The 23956-nt window shown below is 37.5% G+C and overlaps 1 protein-coding gene across 2 annotated transcripts in view; it reads left to right on the top strand.

Annotated features, from left to right (window-relative positions):
* The window catches only part of LOC132703064 (uncharacterized), a 33527-nt gene extending 10366 nt beyond the window's left edge, over positions 1-23161 (top strand). For both annotated transcript variants that reach the window (XM_060672108.1, XM_060672109.1), the window contains exons 7-16: positions 1969-2591; positions 5060-5349; positions 7922-8905; positions 9681-9955; positions 10010-10122; positions 12867-13097; positions 14719-14929; positions 15013-15123; positions 17233-17625; positions 19017-23161. In XM_060672108.1, coding sequence (XP_060528091.1) covers positions 1969-2591; positions 5060-5349; positions 7922-8905; positions 9681-9955; positions 10010-10122; positions 12867-13097; positions 14719-14929; positions 15013-15123; positions 17233-17625; positions 19017-19129 — 3344 coding nt within the window. In that variant the 3' untranslated portion in view covers positions 19130-23161. The remainder of the gene's footprint in view (positions 1-1968; positions 2592-5059; positions 5350-7921; positions 8906-9680; positions 9956-10009; positions 10123-12866; positions 13098-14718; positions 14930-15012; positions 15124-17232; positions 17626-19016) is intronic.
* Positions 23162-23956: the final 795 nt, after the last annotated feature.

Raw genomic sequence — 23956 nt, 5'->3', positions numbered from 1 at the left:
ATCATACGAAATTTTGAGTATTTTTGAGAAAAATGAACTTTCCCTGCGTTCTGAGGTTTACCGCATATTAATAAGATTAGTGTTGAGAATTAAATAACTATCCATTGAAATTTATGCCGGTTCAGAAGTTATTCCTACATTACTTTGAAATGGGGCCTTTCTATTGTTCCCATTGTTTTCAAAGTGGCATAAAAAAAATCTATTTACGGATGAGTCAATTTTCAATACTGCCATCGGTACGGTCAACAGGAAAAATACTCATTACTGTTTTATCTTAAATAGAAATCTTGTAAAGGAAATTGAGAAACAGGCCCGGACAAGTGTTTATGTGTGGTGTGGAATTACAAGTGATCAAATAATAATACGACTTTGCTCGGAATGGTAAAAGACATTTAAATTTGGCGGAAAACTAGATATTTCCATTAATTGAAAATCTGCCCGACGATATTTTTCAACAAGATAGTGTTAGAAATTGTTTAAATTAACGTTTTAAATTTTGTATTGATCAAGACTTAAAAATGAGAATTCAGTAAGAGAACGAAAGGCAGAATGCAACAGAAGCGGTTCGAAGCTATATGCTAAACCAAAATAAAATTGCTAAAAACAACAGCGTTCCATTTAAAAAAATTGAGTTTGTTCGATTGGAAAACATATTTTTTTGATGGTCATTTGTGACGTATTAGACAGGTAGCAGTAAATGTTAATCGCATCCACTTTTCTCCAAAACTGGTCAAAATTTCGTGCGTTATGTAACGACAAAAAATACTCAAAATCAAGCAAACAATTAGAATTTTTAAAAATATTCATGGTTATTGTTCTGGTACAACGGAATACCTTGTATACATAAAAATATCATAAATAAACTGTGTATTTTTTTTTCTTTAGTATCGGAGCTGAAATAAGGTATAAGAGCGTCGTAAATCCACCACTCCGTACATATATATCTATATCTATATTTATAATAAGTATTCTCCTTTAAACGGACAGTTTCCATAAGCGGACAAAATTAGTTGAACCGTGAGTGTCCATTTATCGGAGCTTTCACTGTACATGCATCGAAATGAGCAACGTGCAATCGTAGTATGTGAAAAATTGCGAACATTAATGTTATTTTAAATAAAGCTGGAATTATTTTTTTAATAATTAAACTATTTCTTCAGAAATGAAAAAAAAATCTTTATAAAAGTTTTTTATTCATACATGACATGACATAAAAATATCACAGTGAGAGAATATTATTTGTTTGTTATAGTTTGTTTGTAAATAACATGGACGCCACCTTTAGATAACCCGTAAGGTCGGTTGAAGCGGTATACGACTTGGTCTGAGTGACGGCATTTGTCCGGTGAAACGATTATCATGTTTTTGGACTATTATTCGTCTGCACTTTTGTAATTGCCTTTGGGAAAATTAATGTATTATTATTGTAGCTTTCACGCTCCTTTTCAGAAAGTTTTTAATAACCGTTTCTCTAGAAAAGCTGTTGGCTTGTTCAGTTTTTGAGTAGAAGGCCCTTTAATTTCCCATTTTTAGACGTTCTTATAAATAGAAAATCAGACGTAACATTGGGTCATTCAGTTTACAAACGCGCACTTTATCGATTTCGAAGAATCTCTTCTCTCTTAGACTTGCAACGGAGCGCCACTACATGCGTAGGCATTTAGTGATCGATTTTTGTAAGTTAATTTCTGACATGGCTCCTTTTATTCCGTTTAGCCTGGTTCTCTTAGATCTTCCCATTTTCCTTCTTTCTGTGGGTGTCCATTTTAGAATTTGCTTTGGTAATCTTTCTTCACCCATTCTTTCAACGTGGCCATGCCATATAAGTTGTCGTCAGTCTATTTCTTCAAGGATGGTCTTGTGCACGTCCATGATTGCCCTTATTCGATCCATCCTTGATTTATCGGCCGCCCTGCGCCAGCAGTTCTTCTCGAGACGCTAGAGCGATTAATTTCTTGTTTTCCGCAGCCCGGAACAACAACACTCCGAAGGGCGGCAAGCAGCCGGCGATAGGGCGGCGAAAATCGGAGGGCGGCGCGGCCCGCAAAGACGCGAAAGAGGCGGCGGCGGTGCCGGCGACGGCGGCGCCGCCTCCAAAACGGCCCAAACGCAAGGAGCGAAAAGTCGCGAAACGGAAGTCGAAGTCGACACCCGCGAGACAGCAGGCCGCCGCCGGCGTCGCGACGGCCGCGCAGGCGCACAGCGAAGACGAAAACCAAGAGGCGTGGTCCGCCCATCATCTGCCGCAGCTGCGGCAGTGGATCGAAAAGTACGAAGAGGCGGTCACCAATCATTACTCGCCGGAGTTGCGGGCGCGAATATCGAGCATCCGCGTCAACGGCGTGCACCAAACGGACCAGAGCACCGCCCACTACGACGCTTCGATCAGCAAGTGTCGGGTGCACACGCAACCGTTGACCGAGATGCGGTACCTGATGAGTACCGCCCGTTTGGCGCCCAACGTGCCGGTCATAGAGCTGCGCGGCAAGTACATGCTGTCGAATCAGCACCGGAACTCTTGCGGGCCGTTAAATACGCGGCAACACACGCAGCGACCGGGGCCATTTTTGTTTTTCTACCGACTGCAGAAGGTGAGTGCGGGCGGGGCGGGGCGTCGGCCCGAGGTTTTTTTTTTTTTTTTTGGGAATTATGTTTCGTTTTAGACAGATAGATAGATAGAAATTTATTTCTCTCTTTGATACTACATATAACACATATATGGGTCCTTTTGGCGATATGTGGACTCAAAGAAGAAAAACCTTTAGTATCCACAATGTATGTCGCTTTTCATTTTCTTGTGATAAATCTGTTAGTCTAGGATTTTTAAAAATAAATGTCGTGGATGTTTTCAATAGGATAAGTATTTTAAAGCAAACCTTATAGTCCGGGAATCCTGGACCTTTTTTGAATATGATAAGCAACAAGCTAATTCTTTGGAAATGGTTTCATTTCTTCAAGGCGCCCAACCTTTTCCTCTACGAAAATTGTTGTATCAGGTAGCTACACGCAGATATAAAATCATGTCAATATAGTTACCATACCAAAATGATCAGCAACAGAAATTAAATTTTTCCTATAAACAAATAGGTTTTTTATAGGGTGGCCACCCCCTCAAAGTTGTATCTATTATTTATTTATAAAAAGTGATGAGCAACATGCTAAATTTTTTACTGTAGCTTGCTAATAAATTTTATAAACAAATGATCGGATTGTCCCACAAATAAACTGGTAGGATTTTTCAGTCCTACGCTTTAAGGTTGTTGTAGAAAACCATTTTTAAAAACCATCCCAGCTATTATTTTGCGAAACGTTGCAAAACAGGTAGCTGAAAGAATGGACAGGTATCAAATCATGTCAAATTGATTATTACGTAAAAGTGATCAGCAACAGCTTATTTTTTAACTAAGTTTTGAGATAGTCAGATAAATAATCTAAAACAACATTTGTCCTAGAAATAAAATGGTAGGTTTTTTCAGTCCTACACTGGAAAATTACGAAAATTGGCCCTAACTTAAACGGGGTTAGATGTACGTACGTGTATATTCGAATATACGTGTATATGTACACATACACATACTAGTATCAAATCGGCGGTATATGTTGGCATCAACGCGCATGCGCGCAACACACGCATGCAACATACATTGTGCATTAAGAAGTTTTGTTTAATTGGCTTGTTAACACGTGTTAATTAATTTTCTTTTATAACATTTAATTGTGAAAGTGATCATGGAGTGTTTTCTTTGTAATATACTCCGTGATAAACCTAATTTTCGTGAAAAATGGGAGACGATAAAAAAATGTACTAAATACATTTATCTCGCGTGTAAAAAGGATTTAAAAAAAATATAATGATGCTGAATTGCCTGACCATTGGGACGACGATGTAACAAGAGTGGTTGTTGTTACAAGGAGTTCAGAGTAAAAGCTAAATATTTATGTTAAAGTAAATGTAAAATGAAAATGTTGATTTTTTTTATTTTTGTTTTGTCGTCGTTTAAGTGAAAAGAAAAAAAAACAATAAAATGAGTGATTGTTTTATGAATAACGACATCTTTTTTTTTCATAATTTTCATGGATTAAACATTTTTGATAACGACAATTAATATTCATAAAAAATATGAAAAAAAAATTAATGTTGATTTCTTAAATTGTAAATAATAATGAAACAACTTAATCAAACTCGTTTGTATAAAGCAGCATCATAGATAGTGGCTGTAGGGATATTTTAAGAACAAAAAAAAGAGTTGATCGCTCAACTAAATTTATATATATACCTCCGCAATTATTTTTAAATCTAAATTTATTTTAGTGGCCGCGTTTAAAGTTTCACTAGAGTATCATCGGCGTAAACTGAGAACAAAATGGGTCCTAGAATACTCCCCTGGGGAACACCTTTCTCCATAGCAATGGCATCTGAATGAGTATTTCCCAAAACTACCCTTTGGTATCTCTGACATTTTTTTAAAAAAGAAAGAGCAGTTGTTATAGTCCAATAGTATGAGACAAGAGTTTAATTTAGAATCCGCTGCTCTCAATAAATCATCAGTAACATGAAGCAAGGCAGAAGTAGTGCTGTGAAGGGGTCGAAAACCAGATTGAGTGTCTGGGAGGATTTTGTTATCGCATAGGAACTGACGAAGTTGTTTAGCTGCAATTTTTTCAATAATCTTTGAGACGGTTGGCAGCAAACTGGTTGGCCTAAAATCGTTAACGCTACTTGGACACATTTTCTTTGGAACGGTTATAACTTCAGCTTGCTTCTATGACACTTGTTAACAAATAAAGTGATATGGAGTCGTCAAAAGAATATCAATATTGTCTGAGCCATGAGCGTTAGTTTTAATACTAATTAAAGTTTTATTAACTTCCTCAGGGTAAACTTATTGCGCACACAATTTCCGCGACGTTTCCTCATTTAGGGTCCATTGTTGCGGACAGTAGAAAAACGCTAGGAACGCAAGGCAATAATTGTTTCTGTTGGGTTTTTGTCTTCGTTTTGGGAGGGGGCCCGTCAAAATACACTCGGAGATACACTTTACGATGGTTCCCGTTACAGGACAACACGGAAATTTGCGTGGACACGAGGACGTACGGCAACGACGCCCGGTTTATACGGCGCTCGTGCCGTCCGAACACGGAACTACGCCACTGCATCGAAAAGGGGGCGCTCCACCTGTACGTGGTGAGCATCGCCGACGTCGAAAAGGACTGCGAGTTGACCATCAAGCACGAGTCTCACGATCTCGCTGCGGTAGGCACGACGCACATCGCCTGCGCGTGCGGACGTCCAGATGACTGTACCGTCAACCGGACCACCATCAGGAAAAACGGCGACCTGCCGGAGAAGTGAGCGCGCCATTTTTAAATCATTTTTTGCCCGCGTGTCGGTTTTCTGGACGCAATTTTTTCCGGATCTCTCACATTTTCTGTTTTTCTGGAAAACAAAATGATCAAAGAAAATTTTTCAATTTTTTAAAAAATATATGACCTGTGACTTTTAGAATATAGCATAGAATATTCTCAACACCCTGTGCAATATGTGAAAACCTTAAATACAAAACTTTTAGCTGTCCATGCGGGCTATATAGTAATGTGAAAGAAACTGACAACGGAATCACAGACTTCTAGTTATGGTCATCTTGGAGAAATGATTTTTTTCTCGGTACTCTGCAAGTGCGGTTTTTAAAAATACTTCCCGGCCCCCCAGCCCCCTCAGTTTCAATATGGTTCTTTACGGAGCTAAATTCTATATATCTGTCAAATTTCAAGTGGATGGCTTCAAATTTGGGAAACACTTATCGTGTTTAATAGCAATGTCCAAAGAACAGTCGAAAATCTAAAAAAAAAAAAGATTTACGCCTTTGTTTGATCGGACTCATTTTTTATTGGTTTGCGTAGCTCGTGCACGGCTTGAAAGGAGCCAAATTTGAAGCCAATGGCGGTCCCCTATTACCTACCGTTGCCGAGATATAACTTTCGTTGCCAAGTGCGTATACTTTCGAAAAATTCGATTTCATCGATTTTTCAAAAGTAATAAATAAAAAAAAATTGTTTTTTCGTTATTGTAATTATAAATTGTGGTTATTTGTTCATTTTTAACCCTTTAACCCAACATAACCGCTATAGACGGCAGCTGTAACTTTGGTGTTTACAGGGGGTCCAAGATAATCCGTGCCATATTAAGAAATGTATCAAGTGTCTTCTTGAACTTGCAGCTATCGACTTCAGATTTGGCGTGGAAATAAAAGCCCACAACAGCATTTGAATTTTTGAAACTGGGAATTATCAAATCTCACAAAGTATTTAAAAAAAAAATTGAAAATTTGTTTTGGGTTATTTTGTTTTTAAGAAAAAAAATGTTTTCTCGAAAAATATTAAGTTGATCGGCAAAATTCTTCAACTAGGAGACGCGGATGATCTGGTGCTACAACTTTTATTCCAAGCATTTTTTCGATTCTATACAGGGTTTTTCAATTGTGGCGAAAAATCTAAAATACTCTGAAAATTATTCTTTTCTAATTTTTTCTAATTTTGCGAAAGTTCCATAGTACTCCGCGTTTATTTTCTCTTAACCTAAAAAGATCTTAGTTAAGACAACGTAAACGTAATTTTTTTTTGCCACATTGCCGAACTGACTCGTAGCTTGCGAATGCTGATCGATTTTATCTAAGCTTCAAGAATAATATTATGTATAAGCTCCAGTGACGTCACGTATAGTGACGTAATAAAAAAATGGTCCGTATGTCTTGGCTAAATGCGTCCCGATTTTAATTAATTCATTAGTTCATTTGTTGGTTAAACTAGGTAAAATTCTATTTTGTCATTTACAATCTGACCGTGGAAGCCACAAAACACGACGGCCATTTTCCGATTCCAACTTGTCCATTCTGGCAAGTGTTGGATCACTTACATCCTTGTCTGGTCTTTCATTAAACTTGACTGAAATGGAATATTCCTTTTGTCTGATCCAACTTTGATTGGGTATTGACTCATCAATTCCACACGGGAATGAAACTGATTATAAGCGGACTGGATTCACTCGCAACTGGCTAGGACAAGTTGCACAATGAAACCAGTCAGTGTATAATCGGTTTGATTCCCATCATTAGGTGTAAACCATACCTATTTTGCAAAAAAATAGACTTTCAGTTCTATGACGCAGCATAAGAAATGTTAAATGCCATTCTTGGGGTAAAACACATTTATGGGCCCCTACCCCTAGCCTATTTTACAAATAAGGCGAGACATTTCTCATAGCCACCTGAGAATCACATTAAAATGTACTTATGGTGATACAAAAATACTTTAAAATCTACAGTTGTTGCATTGGCGTAGCAGAAAATATTTGCAATGATCGTTTTCTTTTCTGATGTAAAACTGTTCAAATGGTTGAAATGAAACATAAACTTAAAGCACAAACATATTAATAATTGCCTATCGAAAAAATTTGAAATAGCTAGGGTAGGTTCAACAATTTGGCTAATATCGCAAATAAAGGTAAAATCAACTCTAGTCGAGTCTTCCAGTTGTGCAGGTAGATTCAATTGCCTCCACCTCTGCATAGAACATTTTCATTCCTCTTGTGAGGATGAAAACGTTATTTTTGGTTGTCAATTGGTCATTTATTTAACTCACTCTGCACTGTAAGTGGTCGATTCTGCTAATGACTGCAGGTAAAATGTTTTGTTCGTATTTTAGCCCCGATAAAGGAAATAAACATTTCCGAAAGCTCGGCGTAGTAGAAATGAGTTTTTTCTTTCTCTCCAGCCCGTCACATAACTGACGACATTCCCAATAAGTTGTTCGAACCTAAATATTGTGTCACTCTATCACGTATAATTTCCGACAATTTGAACGTTCAACAATTTGCTGCCATCTCAGTATCTGTCGTTTCCGAGCAGAGGTGTTTCGTTTGCAGGAAAAGGCGAACGAAACGAAGCACGTCATCGAACTTGTCCCCGCCGGAGTCGAAACGGCCGCTCCGGGAGGCGGCCGTCAAGGCGGAACCGGCAGAACCGCCCCCGCAGGCCGCGGTCTTTCCGAAGCAAGAGGTGGCGGAACCGGCGACGATCAAACCGGAACCTCTCGACGTTCGGGTGAAGCTCGAACGCGACGAAAAGCCCATTAAGAAGGAAGAGGTGGCGGGGGAAGAGGATGAGGAGGAGGACGACGTGAAACCCGAGGAGTCCCCGCCCTCGGTCAAACGCGAAAAGATCAAACGGGAGGAGGGGAGTTCGCCGCCTCCGCCGGCCCGTGCCGCCACGCGGCGCTCTTCGTCGTCGAACAAGGAGGAGGAAGCGAAAACGGACTCCGTCGTGGCCGCCGCCGCCGTTTCCGAGCAGAAAACGACCAAAAGTAACGGGAAAAAGCTGAGCCGGGAGGAGAGGAAGCTGGAGGCGATCCTGCGTGCCATCGAGCAGATGGAAAAGGCGGACCAGCGGAAACAGGGACACCAGGCGAAGCACGCGGCCTCGCATCGACGGGAATCCGAACCCGGGGTGCCGTCCGACGACAAGCAGGAACCGAAGATGAAGCGACGAAAGAGGCGGGGCCGGGCGCGCACCACCAGCACTAGCGCCGCGCACGGCGGCCGGCGGAACCGACTCAACTCGACCGATTCGTACATGACGTCAGGCGACGAGAACCTTTTGTCGCCTAGCGACGGCCCCGCCCCTCCGCCGAAACGCTACTCGAAGGAGGACACGGAACACACGGGGCTCCTGCTCGCGCTGTCCTCGATGCACGACTCGAAAGGCAAGAGGACGCCGCCCCGCGAACTCGATAACAACTCCAATTCGGCGCAGTCGTCGCCCGAGACCCACCTGTCGTCCGCGTGTTTGCTGGTGCAGGCCGCCGTCGAACCTCTGGAGCAGGGCTTCAAGTTTCCGAAGACGAAGAAGGGGTGAGTGCCGCGCGTTCGGGGCGTTTCAAGTCGAGATCGCTCGCTTCTATAAGAAGTTTTTTTTTTATGTTTTTGTCGGTTTTTCGTTGTCCGGTATCTTTGTACGTATTTTTATTCTATTTTGTTGTTTTTTTGTTTTCTCTATATTTTAGTTTCAAGTAATTTTTGGTTACGCCGAAGTAGTTTTCGATTTTTTTTTTGAAAGAAATTTTGTGTTTTGCATTTTTCTTACCTTGCTATCTGTTTCAGCTCGTTTCTTTTGTCACCAGATTTTTTCATTATTTTTTTGTCTATAAATTTTTCCGCCATTTGAATTTTCGTTGTCGCATTTACAAATTTTGTTTGATGTTTTTGTCGATATTTCGTTATCCGGGTTTCTTTGCCTGCATTTTTATTTTGTTTTTTTTTGTCTCGTCTATATTTTGGTTGTTAATTTTTTCTTTCGTCAAAGTAGTTTTTTTAAAGATATTTTGGGTTTTGCATATTTTTTTGCTTTTTACAATTTTTTTTTACAATTCTTTTAGTCTAGTCTGAACTAGATTTTTAACTACTTTTAACTACATTTAATATTAGTTTTAACCATCGTCTCAGCGCATTTTTTGTCATTTTTCGGCAACGCATATGTTAAGTATAGTTGGATATATGGAGTAGTTCAAACGTACCGACCTCACTAACTCGAGCCACGCGGTACCTACTTCAGTTATATTTCATTTTTCCACCACTTTTTTTCCTATATTTCTTCATCGGGTACTAAATCGTTTAATAACTCCCTCAGGTTGATGAACGAATGGTTGAACAAGGCGCCAGAGCCGGTGCAAGCGGCCAGCTCGATCTATCCGCCGTCACTGGTGCCCCACATCAGTCCCACCGCTATCGACGACGCGGAAATGAAAGTGTTCGGTTCCGGCACTGGCATCGGCACTTGTTATTCCGATAATTCCGCCTCGCATCAGCAGCAACAGCAGCAGCGCGGCGGCAACGCGAAGAAACGCTGGTTGCGACAGGCGATCAGCGAGGATCATTCGAGCGAAGGATTCAGCTATCGACCAGGTGAGTTGGAGCGAGACTTCGGTAGGAGAGAGAGGGATAAACGGCCGTTTTTAGACTCGCCGCTGTCGAACGAGATGGTCGCTCCGCCCAAGAAACGCAAACTGCCGCGGGAGTCGCTGTCCAGCGAGAATTCACTGCAGAGCGCGCCACCGAAAAGCCCCAACGTGGTGGGTCCTTTTTTTTTTCGTTTTTATCTCTATAATTTTTGTTTTTATTATTATTTAGTTTGCGAAATTGTGAACTAAAAAGCAGTCATCCATAAAAATTTGTCCTGGCCATAAAGTTTTTTAAACAAACAACCTCAGGCTTTTATCGATATACTATTTGCATAAAAAATTGAATAATTCACTTAAACGAATAAGGAAAACGAAACATTTCATGGAGAAATATCTAAGACTACAATTGAACTTCCCAATTCGAAGATGAGAGAATAAAAAATTGATTAACATTCCAAGTATCCACCCGTTCATGCTCAAAACTAATAAATATATTCATTCCATAAATAAACACTGTCCCTAACTTACCAATTTCTCATGTTAAACCAATTACATTTACACACATTTACACGTTTTTCTTTTTCGCGTTTTTCAGTGTTATTCTCTTAGTTCTTGACTAAAAAAATGTTCGCTTAACTTAGGTTATGTCAATTTTTGCTTCGGTGGAACTTTTTTTTTTTTAGTTTTTTCGTTTACTTTTTTTATTTTATTTAAATTAACAAAAAAATTAAATTTATTGCACTTTTCGTTTTTCTCTGGTTTTTTGTTTTCCAGTTCCTTCTTTCCCTTATCTTCAATTTTATCGCACGTTCTTTTCATAATTTTCTTTTAAAATGTAATTTTAAGAAAGAATAATCCTGTTAAACAATAGTCACTAGCTTACACTAATAAGCTAAGTCATAAAATTTGAATTACATACAATTATATATATATTTAAATTTAAAATTTTCAACATTTTGGTTCATCATTTCGTTCATCGATGTTTAAAGTAGAATAGTATTGGGTTCGCTTAAAATATCTTGGACGATACTCTGCATTATCCTTTTTACAACTGCCATTAGTTTAGGTGGTGGACAAGCCCGATTTCTATGTACTCGGTAAGCAAAAATGTGTGGAACTATATTTTTTTCCATTCCTTTTTTAAACTCCCGTTCGTTCCCTTTCTATATAGCCTTCCATGTCCTGCTCCAACTTAAAAAAAGACGATATAAACACAATAAAAAACAAAAGTGAGGTTAGGCTACTATTCATATCCCCTTAAGGAATTGGAAAGTAGTTTTTTAAATTACCTTAAATTTTCTAATGAATAATAAATAAAATACTTACGTTAAAATGGTCTTGACAAAAGTGACCAGCGACTTTTTAATGAAATTTCTCCAGGTTCGCTTTTGGTTGTTTTTTTTTTAAGTGAACCATTTTAAACTCGAAAATAACTAAAGACGAAAAAATAGTGATAACTGATAACACGACATTTTACCTCGGGACGTCACCAGCAACGGAAATGTCCACATTATGTTTCTGGCGGGAAATTGTCCAGTTCAAATTTTAATTATTCATTACGACGTTATTATTTGGTAAAAATATTTAAGAAGAAAACTTTTTCAAAGTTTTATTAAGTGTTTTGATTCAGTAAAAAAAATAACCATAGATTGACCTACAGCAGAACTTTCTCGTTTTCCGTTTTTACTTTTTATTATTTTTTTTTATTATTGTTTTTCGTTTTTGGGTTTTTCAGTGTTATTCTCTCTGTTATTATCAAAATCAATTTTCGCTTTTAAAATATTTGCATTTTTATTTAAATTTCAATTTTATCACGTTTTGTTTCTGTCTTTTGACTTAATTATTGTGTATTTTCTTTTGTCTTTGCCTTTCCTTCTTAAATTAATAACAATAAAATGTCGCGCTTTTAGTCTTTTCTTGGTTTTTATCTGATTATCTGATTTTTTCCATTTTTGAACATTTTTCTTGATTTTTGTTTTGTTATTATTTCCTTTCTTCTTTTGGTTATCTTCAATTTTATCACATTTTTTTAATTTTCTTTTTTGTGTCGTGTTTTTTTTTTAATTGGATACTAGTTCTTTCCGCTTTTTGTCACGTTTTTCCTATTTATCTTGTTTTTTTAGTGATTTTTAATTTTTTATTGTTAGTTGCAGTTCAAATTTTAGCAAGTAAAATTTGTTAGCATTGTTTGTTATCGTTACTTTTTACTTTCTTTTGGTTTCCTTCGTTTTTTATCTAAAATATTTTCAATTTAGAACTATTACTCGTCAATTTTCGTCGCTCTTTTTTATTTCTTTTCTCATTTTCCTTATCGGCTTTTTATTTTCCTTTTTTTTTAAGTTTTTCAATGTTATTCTCTCGGTCATTATCTAAATCAATTTTCACTTTTTTGTATTTTCCCTTAAATTCAATTTTATCACGTTTTGTTTCTGTCTTTTGACTTAATTATTGTGTTTTCTTTTGTCTTTGCCTTTCCTTCTTAAATTAATAGTAAAATATTGCGCTTTTAGTTTTTCTTTGGTTTTTGTCTGATTTTCTTTTCCTGTCCGTTTTTAGAACATTTTTCTTGAGTTTTATTTTGTTATTGTTTCCTTTCTGTTGGTTATTCTCAATTTTAGCATTCTTTTTGTTTTTTATTGTGTCGTGTTTTTTTCAATTGTCTTTTTGTCTTTTGAATTGCTTTTTGGCACGTTTTTCCTATATGTTATCTTTTCAGTTACATTTTTTAGTGTTACTTGTTATCATTACTTCTCACTTTCTTTTGGTTTGCTTCGGTTTCTATCTAAAATATTCTCAATTTAGAAGTATTACTCGTCAATTTTCGTCGCTTTTTTTTATTTCTTTTCTCATTTTCCTTATCGGCTTTTTCCTTTGTTTTTATTATTTTTTTTATTATTTCGGTTGTCCGCTTTCAGAAAAACGACATGGACGTGTTCGGCGATCTTTACTGCTCGAAAATGGGCGGGGAAGCGTGTTCGCAGACGATCGACACTGCCGAGCTCGCCAGTGGCGGCGGCGGCGCCGGCGGGGGCGGTCTGTTCGAACGCGGCGACCACCTGGTCGGTGCCGTCGAAAAGACGTTGAGCATATTCGGTTTCCGCAACGAGCAGGCGGAGCCCGTGACACCGCCCAAAAGGAAGGTTAAGGTAAGGGAGAGCGAAACGAGGCCGTCACGCAGTGACTTAGTATAAAATCTCAAGTTGGAATTATGTTTATTCTCTATTATTTATTTTATATGTTTTTCTCTCAATCTTTAGAAAAAAAAGTCCAATTCTTATTACGAAAAAAATAAGAGCCACTGGGAAAGTTACGATTTTCAGCTGTTTTCTCTTGAATAATGGGTTTAGCATTTTTTCTCAAAGAATATGTGTATATTTTTCTCTCAATCTTTTTTTTTGTCTGTCCGTTCTTCGTTCTCGTCTTTTGGTTTTTCCTGAACCACTTTCGAACCGTAGGAGCTACTTTTTAACCCTCCACGAGGCACATAAACTTGTAAGAAATGGCCCGATCCGACGCCGGTATCCATATTTTTTTCGCGATTTTCGACTGTTTTTTGGACCTTGCTATGAAACACGATAGGTGTCCGTAATTTGAAGACATCGATTTCATATTTGGCATATATATGCAGCTTTGCCCCGCGACGTAACGTATTAAAAATGGGGGCTGGGGGGGGGGGGGGGGTCGGGAAGTATTCTAAAAAAATAAAAGGTCTACAAAAAACATCACTTTTCAAAAACTGTTTATGTGACCAAAAAAATTCTTAAACCAGAAGAAGCAGCAGATATGGTTCTATAAACTTTTATTCTTGACAATTTTTCAAAAATATACAGGGTGCGGCGCAAATAAAAAAAAAACTGATAAATGGGTCCCCCTATTATGGAAAATGGGTTATAACTGAAGGACTTCAGATCTCACTTTATTTTATATCGCGATATAGCCCCCATATACAGCAAAAACTTTTGTATTTAAGTATTTTTTTAAAAATGTTTGAATTTTCTTTCTTGTAATTTTAGCTTCCAGAAAAATATGTGCAATAACATTTAGTTCGGGCATTTTTTGGATTATATACAGGGTTTTCAAATTATAGGCAAAAATCTAAAAGATTGTTCTTTTACAGAGTAAATGATTAGCCGCAAATGAAAAATCGTAAAAAATACGGCTAATTGGTTCAAACGGTGTCATAGTCAATTCTTGAACGCGTGAAAAATTCAGGGCTATTACCTCTACTTCGAACAATGATTGTATCATATACAGGGTGTGTCGTCTATGGGCAAAAAAATCTAAAATATCCTAAAAATTTCCGTTTTTGTGGATCAGTTATTGACGATAAATGAAAAACCGTTAAATGTGGGATCATTTTATTTGAACAGTATTATAAACCGTGTCGTGACAGAATTTCAGGTTTCGTCAATTATACAGGGCGCGAAATATTTGCAAAAATATCATTCGACAACGCATATTGTTTGTGCAAATTTTAATATTTACCGATGTTTGCTGAAGTTCCACGAGATGTGAAGGACATTTTATACAGGGTGCATGCACAATTAAATTACTTCGATTTTGCGGAAGTTCCATAGTGGCCCGCAGGAGACGATAGAAAAACAATGCGCCCCTTTACCATACGAAATCGCGAAGCTCTTTCTTTTTAAAATCAAAAGTTTCTTCGCGCTACGCGCTACGAACTTGCCCCGCCCAGTGACGATTTTTCGAAAGCAATCTTGTTATTTTGCTGGTTCGTGACGTAACACGCGGCCGCTCTGCTTGCAGCTGTCCATCACGGAGTACCTGCAACGGAAGAAACTCAACAGCGACAAGACGGACGAACCGGAACCGGAACCGGAGTCTAGTGCGGAAGACAATTCGGTCGACGTGCCCAAGACGGGCGCGACCACGCCCCAACCTCGGTCACGCAGTTCGAGCTTCAGCTCCTCCATGTCTAGTGACGAGGACACCGCCCAGACAATAACCGTCAGCAAAGGTAAGCGTTGGTAATGGTGGTGGTGGTGGTGGTGGGAAGGTCGTCGCGCGGATCTAATGGCGGATTATCGCTTGTGGTTACAGCTTCCGTGTTCAATTCGGAACCTACCGAGCTCGAACGTCAACGGGAGATATCGAGCATCAGGCTGAAGAAGGTCTTCGGACTGGCGGTGGATGATTCCAACAAGACTCTGGGTAATTGTCAATTTTTCATTTATCATTCAATTCAAATCATTTAAATTAAAAAATATTTTTTATGGGGGGCTATATATAAAGTTTTAACTAGTTTTTTCGTCTACTAATACAGGAAAAATATCATATGAATTACAAAATGACATTATCATTTACCGGCCATATTTCGTTCTTACAGCTTGCCCGGGTCTTTCCTTAATTCGTATCAGTTAGTCACTTTCTTATATCTATGAACAGACTTTACCAACAAGAATTACAAAAAAAAAAAGAATAATTGAAAACATCCTTCCTTCAAGTTTTGGACAAATGATGTTTCATGTTTGGTACAATTGCTTCAAAGTTGGAACTTTTTGATGTAAGAGCGATTTGAATACAGTCTTTGGCGTTTAATCGTTCTTCGTTTTATGTTGGAAAAGCCTTGTTCACACAAATGCGTTGTTCCAAATGATAACATTTTCTTAACCGCCTCTTCATCTGCAATTTTGAAAGCCTTTCCAGCTATGGACATCCAAAAAGACGACAGATTTGGTTTACTCTCTGATTGTATTATATCGAAATTCAAGAATTGCTTCTGCCAAACCTGAAGGTTTTTTTGGTATCATTGCAATTTCACATTAAAAAGGATCTACAATCCAACTGACAGAACGTTTATCAAGATCCGGACAGTAATCTGAAAACCGCTTTCTGAGTTTGAGTAATATTTCCGCAATCTTCCGAAAACAAAGCTAACCTTGAAAAGAAGCTACCTACTTTCTGTCTCCGATATTGTAGCTTTAATCCAAACGCTGACACTATTTCTCTCGCTGAAATAATATTAATATTCTTTCCTTGCAATTCTTTGTTTAATATGTTTATACTCCCCGAAATGCCCTCTAAATATGCAAGGTATGCAAACCAGGAAGAGTTTTTAAATTTATCTACGGGAATATTTTTTTGATCAACCATAAAAATTTCGACTTCAGTTTTTATTAGTCACTGTATAATAAAATAGGTCCCCATATTCAGTTTACTGACATAATTCACGAAATAAAATTTACAATCTTGATGTCATCATGCATGACGGCAAGTGTAGGGTTTAAATATTTGACCATAAGGGCCTGGCGGTCAATATTTGTTTTTTTTTTTTACGAAGCTCCATCCAAACATGCAGAAATACAGTTTTCCCATTTTAAACTTTGCGCATTGAAGTATTCATTTACTTTATTGTAGAAATCAATTCCACGAAATCTCAACTCGAGAGGATAACAAAACACCAATTCGTATCATCAGCTGTGAATTGCTACCAATATCGGTTGTCTCATCGAGCTGAATAGCAAAATATTTAGCCTATTCCTTCACATTTTCTCCAAATATAGGAATTCGTTCTTTCACAATTCTCGCCGACAATCTCTGCTATTTTTACAGCAGCTGGTTTAACCAAATCTTCACTAATAGTGTATGGTTTCTTATTTCGAGCAATCAGCAAGATTACTTCAAAGCTAGCACTTGATGCTGAACGCCGATCAAATGTACCGAACAAGTTGCTATTCAATCTTTGTCGTTCAACAGATATTTCTAAATTTGCAAAGTATTCTCGCCGTTTGGAAGACAGGTGCGAATGCAAATTATCTAAATGTTTCTTCAATTGACTTTTTTTGAAAGATTCCGAAGTCAGTACCTTGATACATACAACACACTGTTTTCATTGTACCATTGTCTTCTGTTTGGGTAAAATCGTAATTAAGGAATTCGAAAATACCCATAGGTAAGTAAAAGTTTAATTTTCAAGGATAATTTTTTTTTTTTCAAAAATGGATTTCATAGACTATGCAATGACAAGAATACTCCAAATCAAGCGAATAAGTAGAATGTTGAGAATTATTCATGGTATTCCATTTAACAACATAAAGTTACTTATTGAGATAAGGTATAGATAGGGGCATCTAAAATGGACCACCATGTATATGTTATAAGCTTGGCGTCAATCCGGATTATTGAATCTGTACTGTATATTGATTTTCTAATTAACCGAATTGCCTTTTGAGAGATTTTTATCTATCGATTTTCTTTCCCTGCTTATTTTACCACGTCTCTCGATTTTATTTACTCATATTTTTTTTATTGTTTTTAAAGACACTAGCACGATATTCGGCGACATCCAGTCGAAGCTAAAATCGTTCGCCACTTCGCTGGCCAGCCCCACGTTCTCGGAGAAGTCGTTGAGCGAGGCGCCGCCCCCTCCACCGCCGCCTCCTTCCGAGCCGCCGACCGTCGCCGCCCCCGCGGAGCCGGACGAGCCGGTCGCAGGGGAAGACGGCGTCGGCGATGACGTGAACGACACGACGCGAGGCGATGCGGACGAGCCGAACGTTTTTTATACGCCCGACGACGACGACGACCACGAGGGGGCGGGGACGACGCGTTTCGAGCCGGCTCCGCCCCCCGAGAGCAGCGTCAGCTACGTGCCGCCGTTCAACAACCCCATTTACCCGAACAACAACTTCAACGCCTATACGTCGACGATAGGTATAGTTTTTGGCCTCTTTTAGTTTCGATTTTTCCCTTTTTTTAATTTTTCTTTTATATTATTTTCGTCCCTTTCTTCTTCCACTTTCTCTTTAGTTCAGTTAGGGTCTTGTTTTTTTTTCAACTTTAGTATTTTCCTTTTCTCATCGATTTTTGTTTTACTTAATGCATTTCCCCTCTTCTCTGCATTTTTTTTTAAATATGTTTTGTTGCCGTATTACTTATTAATAGTTTTGGTTAGTTCTGTTTTCGCGATTTGTTACCTTTTTCTTTTTTACCTTCTAATTTTGCCTTTCTTTTTCATATTTCAGCTTTTTTTTACGTTTTCCTAGTTTTTCTTTTTTTTCTGCGTTTTTTTTTTATATTTCTGCTATACTCTCCTTTGTTGTTGTTTTTGCATGTCGATTCTCTTCTCTGATTTTTGTTTTAATATATCCGAAATTTTTATCGCGATTTTAGTTCCTCATTAATTGGTAATATTTCTCATATTTTTTGGGCGTCCTGTCCTTTTGTTTTTGCGATTTGTTACCGCAATTTTTTAGTTTGCTTTCAATTTCATTTGTTTTTTGTTTCCATCATTTTCTAAATTCATTTTTCTCGCTACTCATTTACGTTTGATAATTTTTTTATTTCTGCGTTTTTTTTATATATTTACACAATCAACTTTATCATATTTTTTTAAATTCGATTTTTGTTTTGCGTTTTGCTGATTTTGTGATTTTTTTTCTGTTTCCTATGTTTTCGCTATATCCAATGATAATTTTTAAAATATTTCGCGCACCCTGTGTGATAGACGAAAACTGGAAATCTCTCTCGACACGGTTTACGATACTGTTCAAATCAAATTATTGCATTTTTAACAGTTTTTCATTTATCCCCAATAATTTGCTCACAAAAACCGAAATTTTTAGGATATTTTAGATTTTTTTTTTGCCCATAAATGGCAGACCCTGTTTATAATTCAGACAATATTCGAAATAGAGGTTATAGCCCTGGATCTCCCACGTTTTCTAATAGAGTAAGTGGTTTTCTAGAAAATACGTGTTTTCTGAAGCCATGCAAATTGAGAAATGGTGATTTTCATTTAGATTTTTTTCAATTATCTCGAACAGTGTAAGGTAAACCGTAAATACAAAAATTGTAGCCCTTGATACGGCCTTTAATAGGCATATATTCTGCAAATTTTGATTTACGGCAAATAATTTACTCCGGAAAAGAACAATTTTCAGAGTCTTTTATATTTTTCTGTATAATTGAATGTATTGAATAGTAACATTTGCTGGGGTTTTGACGTCCCTTTCTTTTGTTGCCGCGGGGTGGGGGGCTCTCGATTTATATAATTTTTATCCTTTTCGCTAATTACGTTTGTTTTCTTATTTTTTTGCTTGCAGACGACGACTCCCGATATCAGAGCCGGAACCCGTCTCCACCACCTCCGCCGCCGCCCCCCGAGACGGACGCCGATGTTACGCCAAACGCCGTCGCCACGCCCGCGACGCCCTAAGACAGGGGGCGGGGCGCGGGCCGCGAAACTAGTGCAATTATGGGTGCAGTGCGGGACGCTGGGTGAAAATCGGTGAATCGTTAGCGACGCCACTGGCCCGTCGGGTTATTTCTCTTTTTTTTCCCGAATCGGAGCAATCTCATGTTGGGGGGGGGCGGCGGGAGGGTCACGCCGCGAAATAGTACAAATATAAACTATTTATGTGTGGGGATCGGTGGGCGGGGTACGAACCGAAACCCTCGGGATATCGTCTTATTTTTCTAAGTTTCTCATTGCCGTCGGTTTAATGTCGCCCAGTACGTTATAATTTTTTTTTTTTTGTTTTTGAATCTATTTTTTTACGTGCGCCCGTCTGCGTGTGTGTGTGTGTGTGTGTGTGTGTGTGTGCGCGTGTGCGTGTCGTGAGCGCGAGCGCCGTCACTCCCGGGCCGCCCTGTACATACAGATTGTTATTTTTCGCCCGCCAGGGCGGCGCACGCCGCTGTACATAGCTATGACAAGGCCCCGCCGCGCGCGTAGAATGTGAGCCCCGCGCGTCCGTCGCGGTTTTCGCATTTTGTCGGGTCGCCGGATGCGAAATTGACGTTTTGGGAAGTTCGCGAACCAAAAAAAAAAAAAAAAACGCGAAATGTGGAGGGGGGCGTTTTGAAAAAACGCGCCCCCCACTGTCGGCCGCAGGTTCGTCATCCACGAAAAAGGAAAACAATTGGGATTTGCAAGTAAAATCGCGATTGTTTGAAAATTAAATAAATTTTTTTGGTTTCTGAGGAGGACCATAGGTACGTTACTGATTTTTTTTACAGGATGTTAAAACTTAAAAAAGTAACGTGTATCAAATTTTTATTAGATTAGATACGAAAACAATAATTAAAAAAGTTGCACTTTCAGTGGCTTATTCAAAGTGAATAACAAAAGTTGCGAAAAATGTCAGCGGCGTAGATCATTTCTTGAAATAGTAAACGTTTAGTTCCTAAGAAAGACTATGCCGTGTTCCAGTGTCGTCCCTAATTGATCTTTATGGGCAACGGTACGCTACTGATTTTTTGTTTTTCGATAAATGCTTAGTTCTCGTGATAGAGGGTGTTAAACTTTTAAAAGTAACGGCATTTATAACAGAGTGCGTTTCGTCGTTTTCTTTGCTATTTATTTTTCTAGAAATGTGTGTCAAATTTTGATTAGATTAGATACGAAAACGAGAATTAACTAAGTTGCACTTTCATTGTCTTAGTCAAAGTATAATAACAAAAGTTGCGAAAAAAGTCAGCGGCGTAGAACATTTCTTGAAATAGTAAACGTTTACTTTCTAAGAAAGACTATGCCATTTGTTCCAGTGTCGTCCGTAATTGATCTTTATAGGTAACAATACGGTACGCTACCGATTTTTTTTTTTTAATGCTTACGTCGCTTCCGCCGTTTTCTTGATTATTTATTATTTAAGTACTATGTGTATCACATTGGCCCAAAAATAAAATGTTCATGAAAATACGTATTATCAATTTTCATGATTTTTATTAGATTAGATGCCAAAACAAGAATTAAAAAAGTTTCTAGTGGCTTGTTCAAAGTAAATAACAAAAATTGCGAAAACAGCGGCGTAAATCGCTTCTTAAAATGTTAAACATTAAAAAGAAAACGTAAATTATAAAAATGTTAAATATTTTTTGGCGAATTTTGTTAAAATTTGGCAACGCAATGTACAGCAATTTTTCCTTAATTGAGATAAAAATTGAAAGTATCGAAATATTTTTTTCTTCAATACATACGTACTTAGTTCGTAAGGACTACCTAACGCCAGTGATTTTTTTTTAGGTAAATGCATGATACAGGGTATTAAAATAAAAAAAACACTTGTAACATAGTGCAAAAATCCTTAAGTCGTTTTTTTTTTTTGGTTATTTTTTTATAACAAGTTTACTGTGTATCAGACCGGTCCCAAAAAATAAAATGTTCGTGAAAATACGTTTTGTTAATTTTCTAGATTTTGATTTGTGCTGAAGCATTAAAAACGTTACTTGGTGGCTTGTTCAAAGTAAATAACAAAAATTGCGAAAAAACTCAGCGGCGTACGTCGCTTCTTAAAATGTTAAACATTAAAAGAAAACGTAAATTATAAAAATGTTAAATATTTTTTGTCGAATTTTGTTAAAATTTGGCAACGCAATTTGCAACAATTTTGCCTTAATTGAGATAAAAATTAGAAGTATCTATATAATTTTTTTCGAAACATACTACGTACTTAGTTCCTAAGGACTACCTAACGCTAGTGATTTTTTTTAGGTAAATGCATAGTTTTCATGGTACAGGGTGTTAAAATAAAAAAAAACACTTTTGTAACATAGTGCGAAAATCCTTAAGGCCTTTTTGTTTGGTTGTTTTTTTTTTAAAACAAGTTTACTGTATATCAGACTGGTCCCAAAAAATAAAATGTTCATGAAAATACGTATAGCCGGATTTACTTCAAATTATACGGGGTGATGTAAGAGGAGGTGCTCTGCCTCCATAAAATATTTTCAAATAAGCAAAGTTGCCGCTTCAACGTAGAGGTTTGAACCTTTCAAGAAATCCGATTGATGTTGTGTTAGATGGAACATACAACATAGAAATGAGAATGTGTCTTGGGACAACGCGGTTTATTGAGTTATTTCAAGATAGCGCACCCTGTATACTTACCATCTCTTACCGTCTTTGAAATAAAAATTAATTTTCATGATTTTTTACCTCCTTTAGACGGAACGAACCCCATTTTCATTCAGTTTTAGTGTCCAACCATCCAGCCCTTTTTCGAAAGTCAATAATCGATCAACCGAGACTGCAGATTCCTTCCTGTCAAATTCCACACGCTTTTCCGTGAACAGGGTGCCAATTTAAAAGATCGTACTTTATTAGATTTTATGAGATTAGGAAAACGGCGAAATAGTTGAAAAGAAACTAAAATTAAATAAAAATGGGATGTTGTCATGCGCGAAATTTTCTTCGAAATGACGGTGTTGGCCATTGATATTTTATAAAAATCACGAGAGTTAAAATTAAAAACGGAAGAATATGCATTCTGTGCTATAAAGAAACTCGATAAACCGTGTTTCTAACGTACAAGAATGAATGAATGATTTATTAGGATTTTTCCGATTGTCCAAATTGCTTAAAAATCAAGGAAATTATTTTTGCATTTCCATAGACGTACTAAACCAAACCTGACACCCTGTATAGTTTGAAGTAGACCATTGATCCGTTCCGTTTAGTTCACGGATATTTTTTGCAATTCCTGTTATCTACTATAAACAAGTTTTTTGACTTTTGAGATGTTTTCGGAAAATTGACTAAACCTATTTTTGTAAACATTTATTTTTTGCATTTTTTGGAAACGTAAGTATTTCGGACCTATTTTTTTTTTGGATGACGGGTCTCCAGCTACGCTTTTGAAATTTTTTTGATTAAAAAATTTTTGTGGTGGACCTTGATTGTGGTTAAAAAACGCCATTTTGGTATTCCCAAAATGCCAGTGCTGCATCTCGAAGGTTTCGAAAACTAAAGGGGGGAGCGACTCGCCTTCTACACGCCCTGTATATTATGTACATATATAAATAGTGTCTATTTATCTAAAAACAGAAAAAAAACAGTGAGAGAGAGGAAGAAAATTTAAATAGTTGGGCGTCTTTGTTGTGTTTATATTTTTCCATTTATTTATTATTCGGATCAAAAAATCGAAGAAAGGAACGGTGGGAGAGAGAGGAGAGAAATTTGATAAACCGTATTGTTGATTGTAAAGTATAAATAAAATATTTTCTCGCCCTAGCGGCGAGAATTGTTACGTTTAGCGTCGCGGCGCGAGCGGGTGGGGGGCGGCGCCGCCTCCCCTTCGGTACGTTACGACGACGTCAGTATTATGTTTTTTTGGGGTGATGGTGGGGGGGGCGGTGCGCGATCCGGACCCTTCTCGAACGCAAAACGATATAAATTTTTACTATTTTACTATGTAACACAGCTGTATATAATCGATGTTAGTATGATTTGTGTACAATTAAAATAACTCATTTAAATTTGACCGTTTGCGTTTTATTCTCGTGACGTCACGACGCGCGTGGAAGTTTTGAGGTTATACAAGAATTGACAGCATCTGACGTAGTTTAAAAAGGCGTGGCGAGTGGATCCAAAAGGCCAAGTGTCCGTTTACAGTTTCCGGTGTAATTTGTCTCGAAGGCTTTTGGCGGAAATTATTGAGAATTTAAATTTAAAAAAAATTAAATATTGTATTACGTTTATTCATGATCTAATTACTGTTTCCGGTATAGTTTGTCCCTAAGTATATCGTCTGGGCCTTTGACGGATATTATTGAAAATTGAAAATTTTTAGGTGTTCTAAAAATATAAAAATTAAATATATTATGTTTATTGATAATGTAATAAAATCGCGTTAGGATCCTCTTTAAAACCCATTTAAACCTATTACCGGTATACTCTGTCTCAAAGTAGATCGTCTTGGTTTTTGATGGAAATTATAGAAAATTGGAACTTTCAAGGTATTTTAAAAATATGGAATTGTTTATTTATAACATAATAAAATCAGGTTATCTCCTTTTAAGAGCCAATTAATCCGGTTGCTGTTTCCGGTATACTCTTTTAAAAATATAAACATTAGGTATTATATAATTTTTAATTATAATATAATAAAATCCGGTTTACGGTATACTTTGTCTCAAGCCATCTCGAATTTTAAAGAAACTTACAGTGACCACCGTTTTAAAGCAAATTTAATTAGATACGTTCCACTCTATCTCTGGGGCTTTTCCTAGGCCATCAAACGTGCAATGACTAACATGATAGCGATTG

This window comes from Cylas formicarius, unplaced genomic scaffold (assembly GCF_029955315.1).
Source record: "Cylas formicarius isolate icCylForm1 unplaced genomic scaffold, icCylForm1.1 PGA_scaffold_6__28_contigs__length_40554024, whole genome shotgun sequence".
In the NCBI taxonomy this organism is placed as follows: Eukaryota; Metazoa; Arthropoda; class Insecta; order Coleoptera; family Brentidae; genus Cylas; species Cylas formicarius.
The sequence above is the reverse complement of the archived record's forward strand: the minus strand, read 5'-3'. Positions and strand labels throughout refer to the sequence as shown.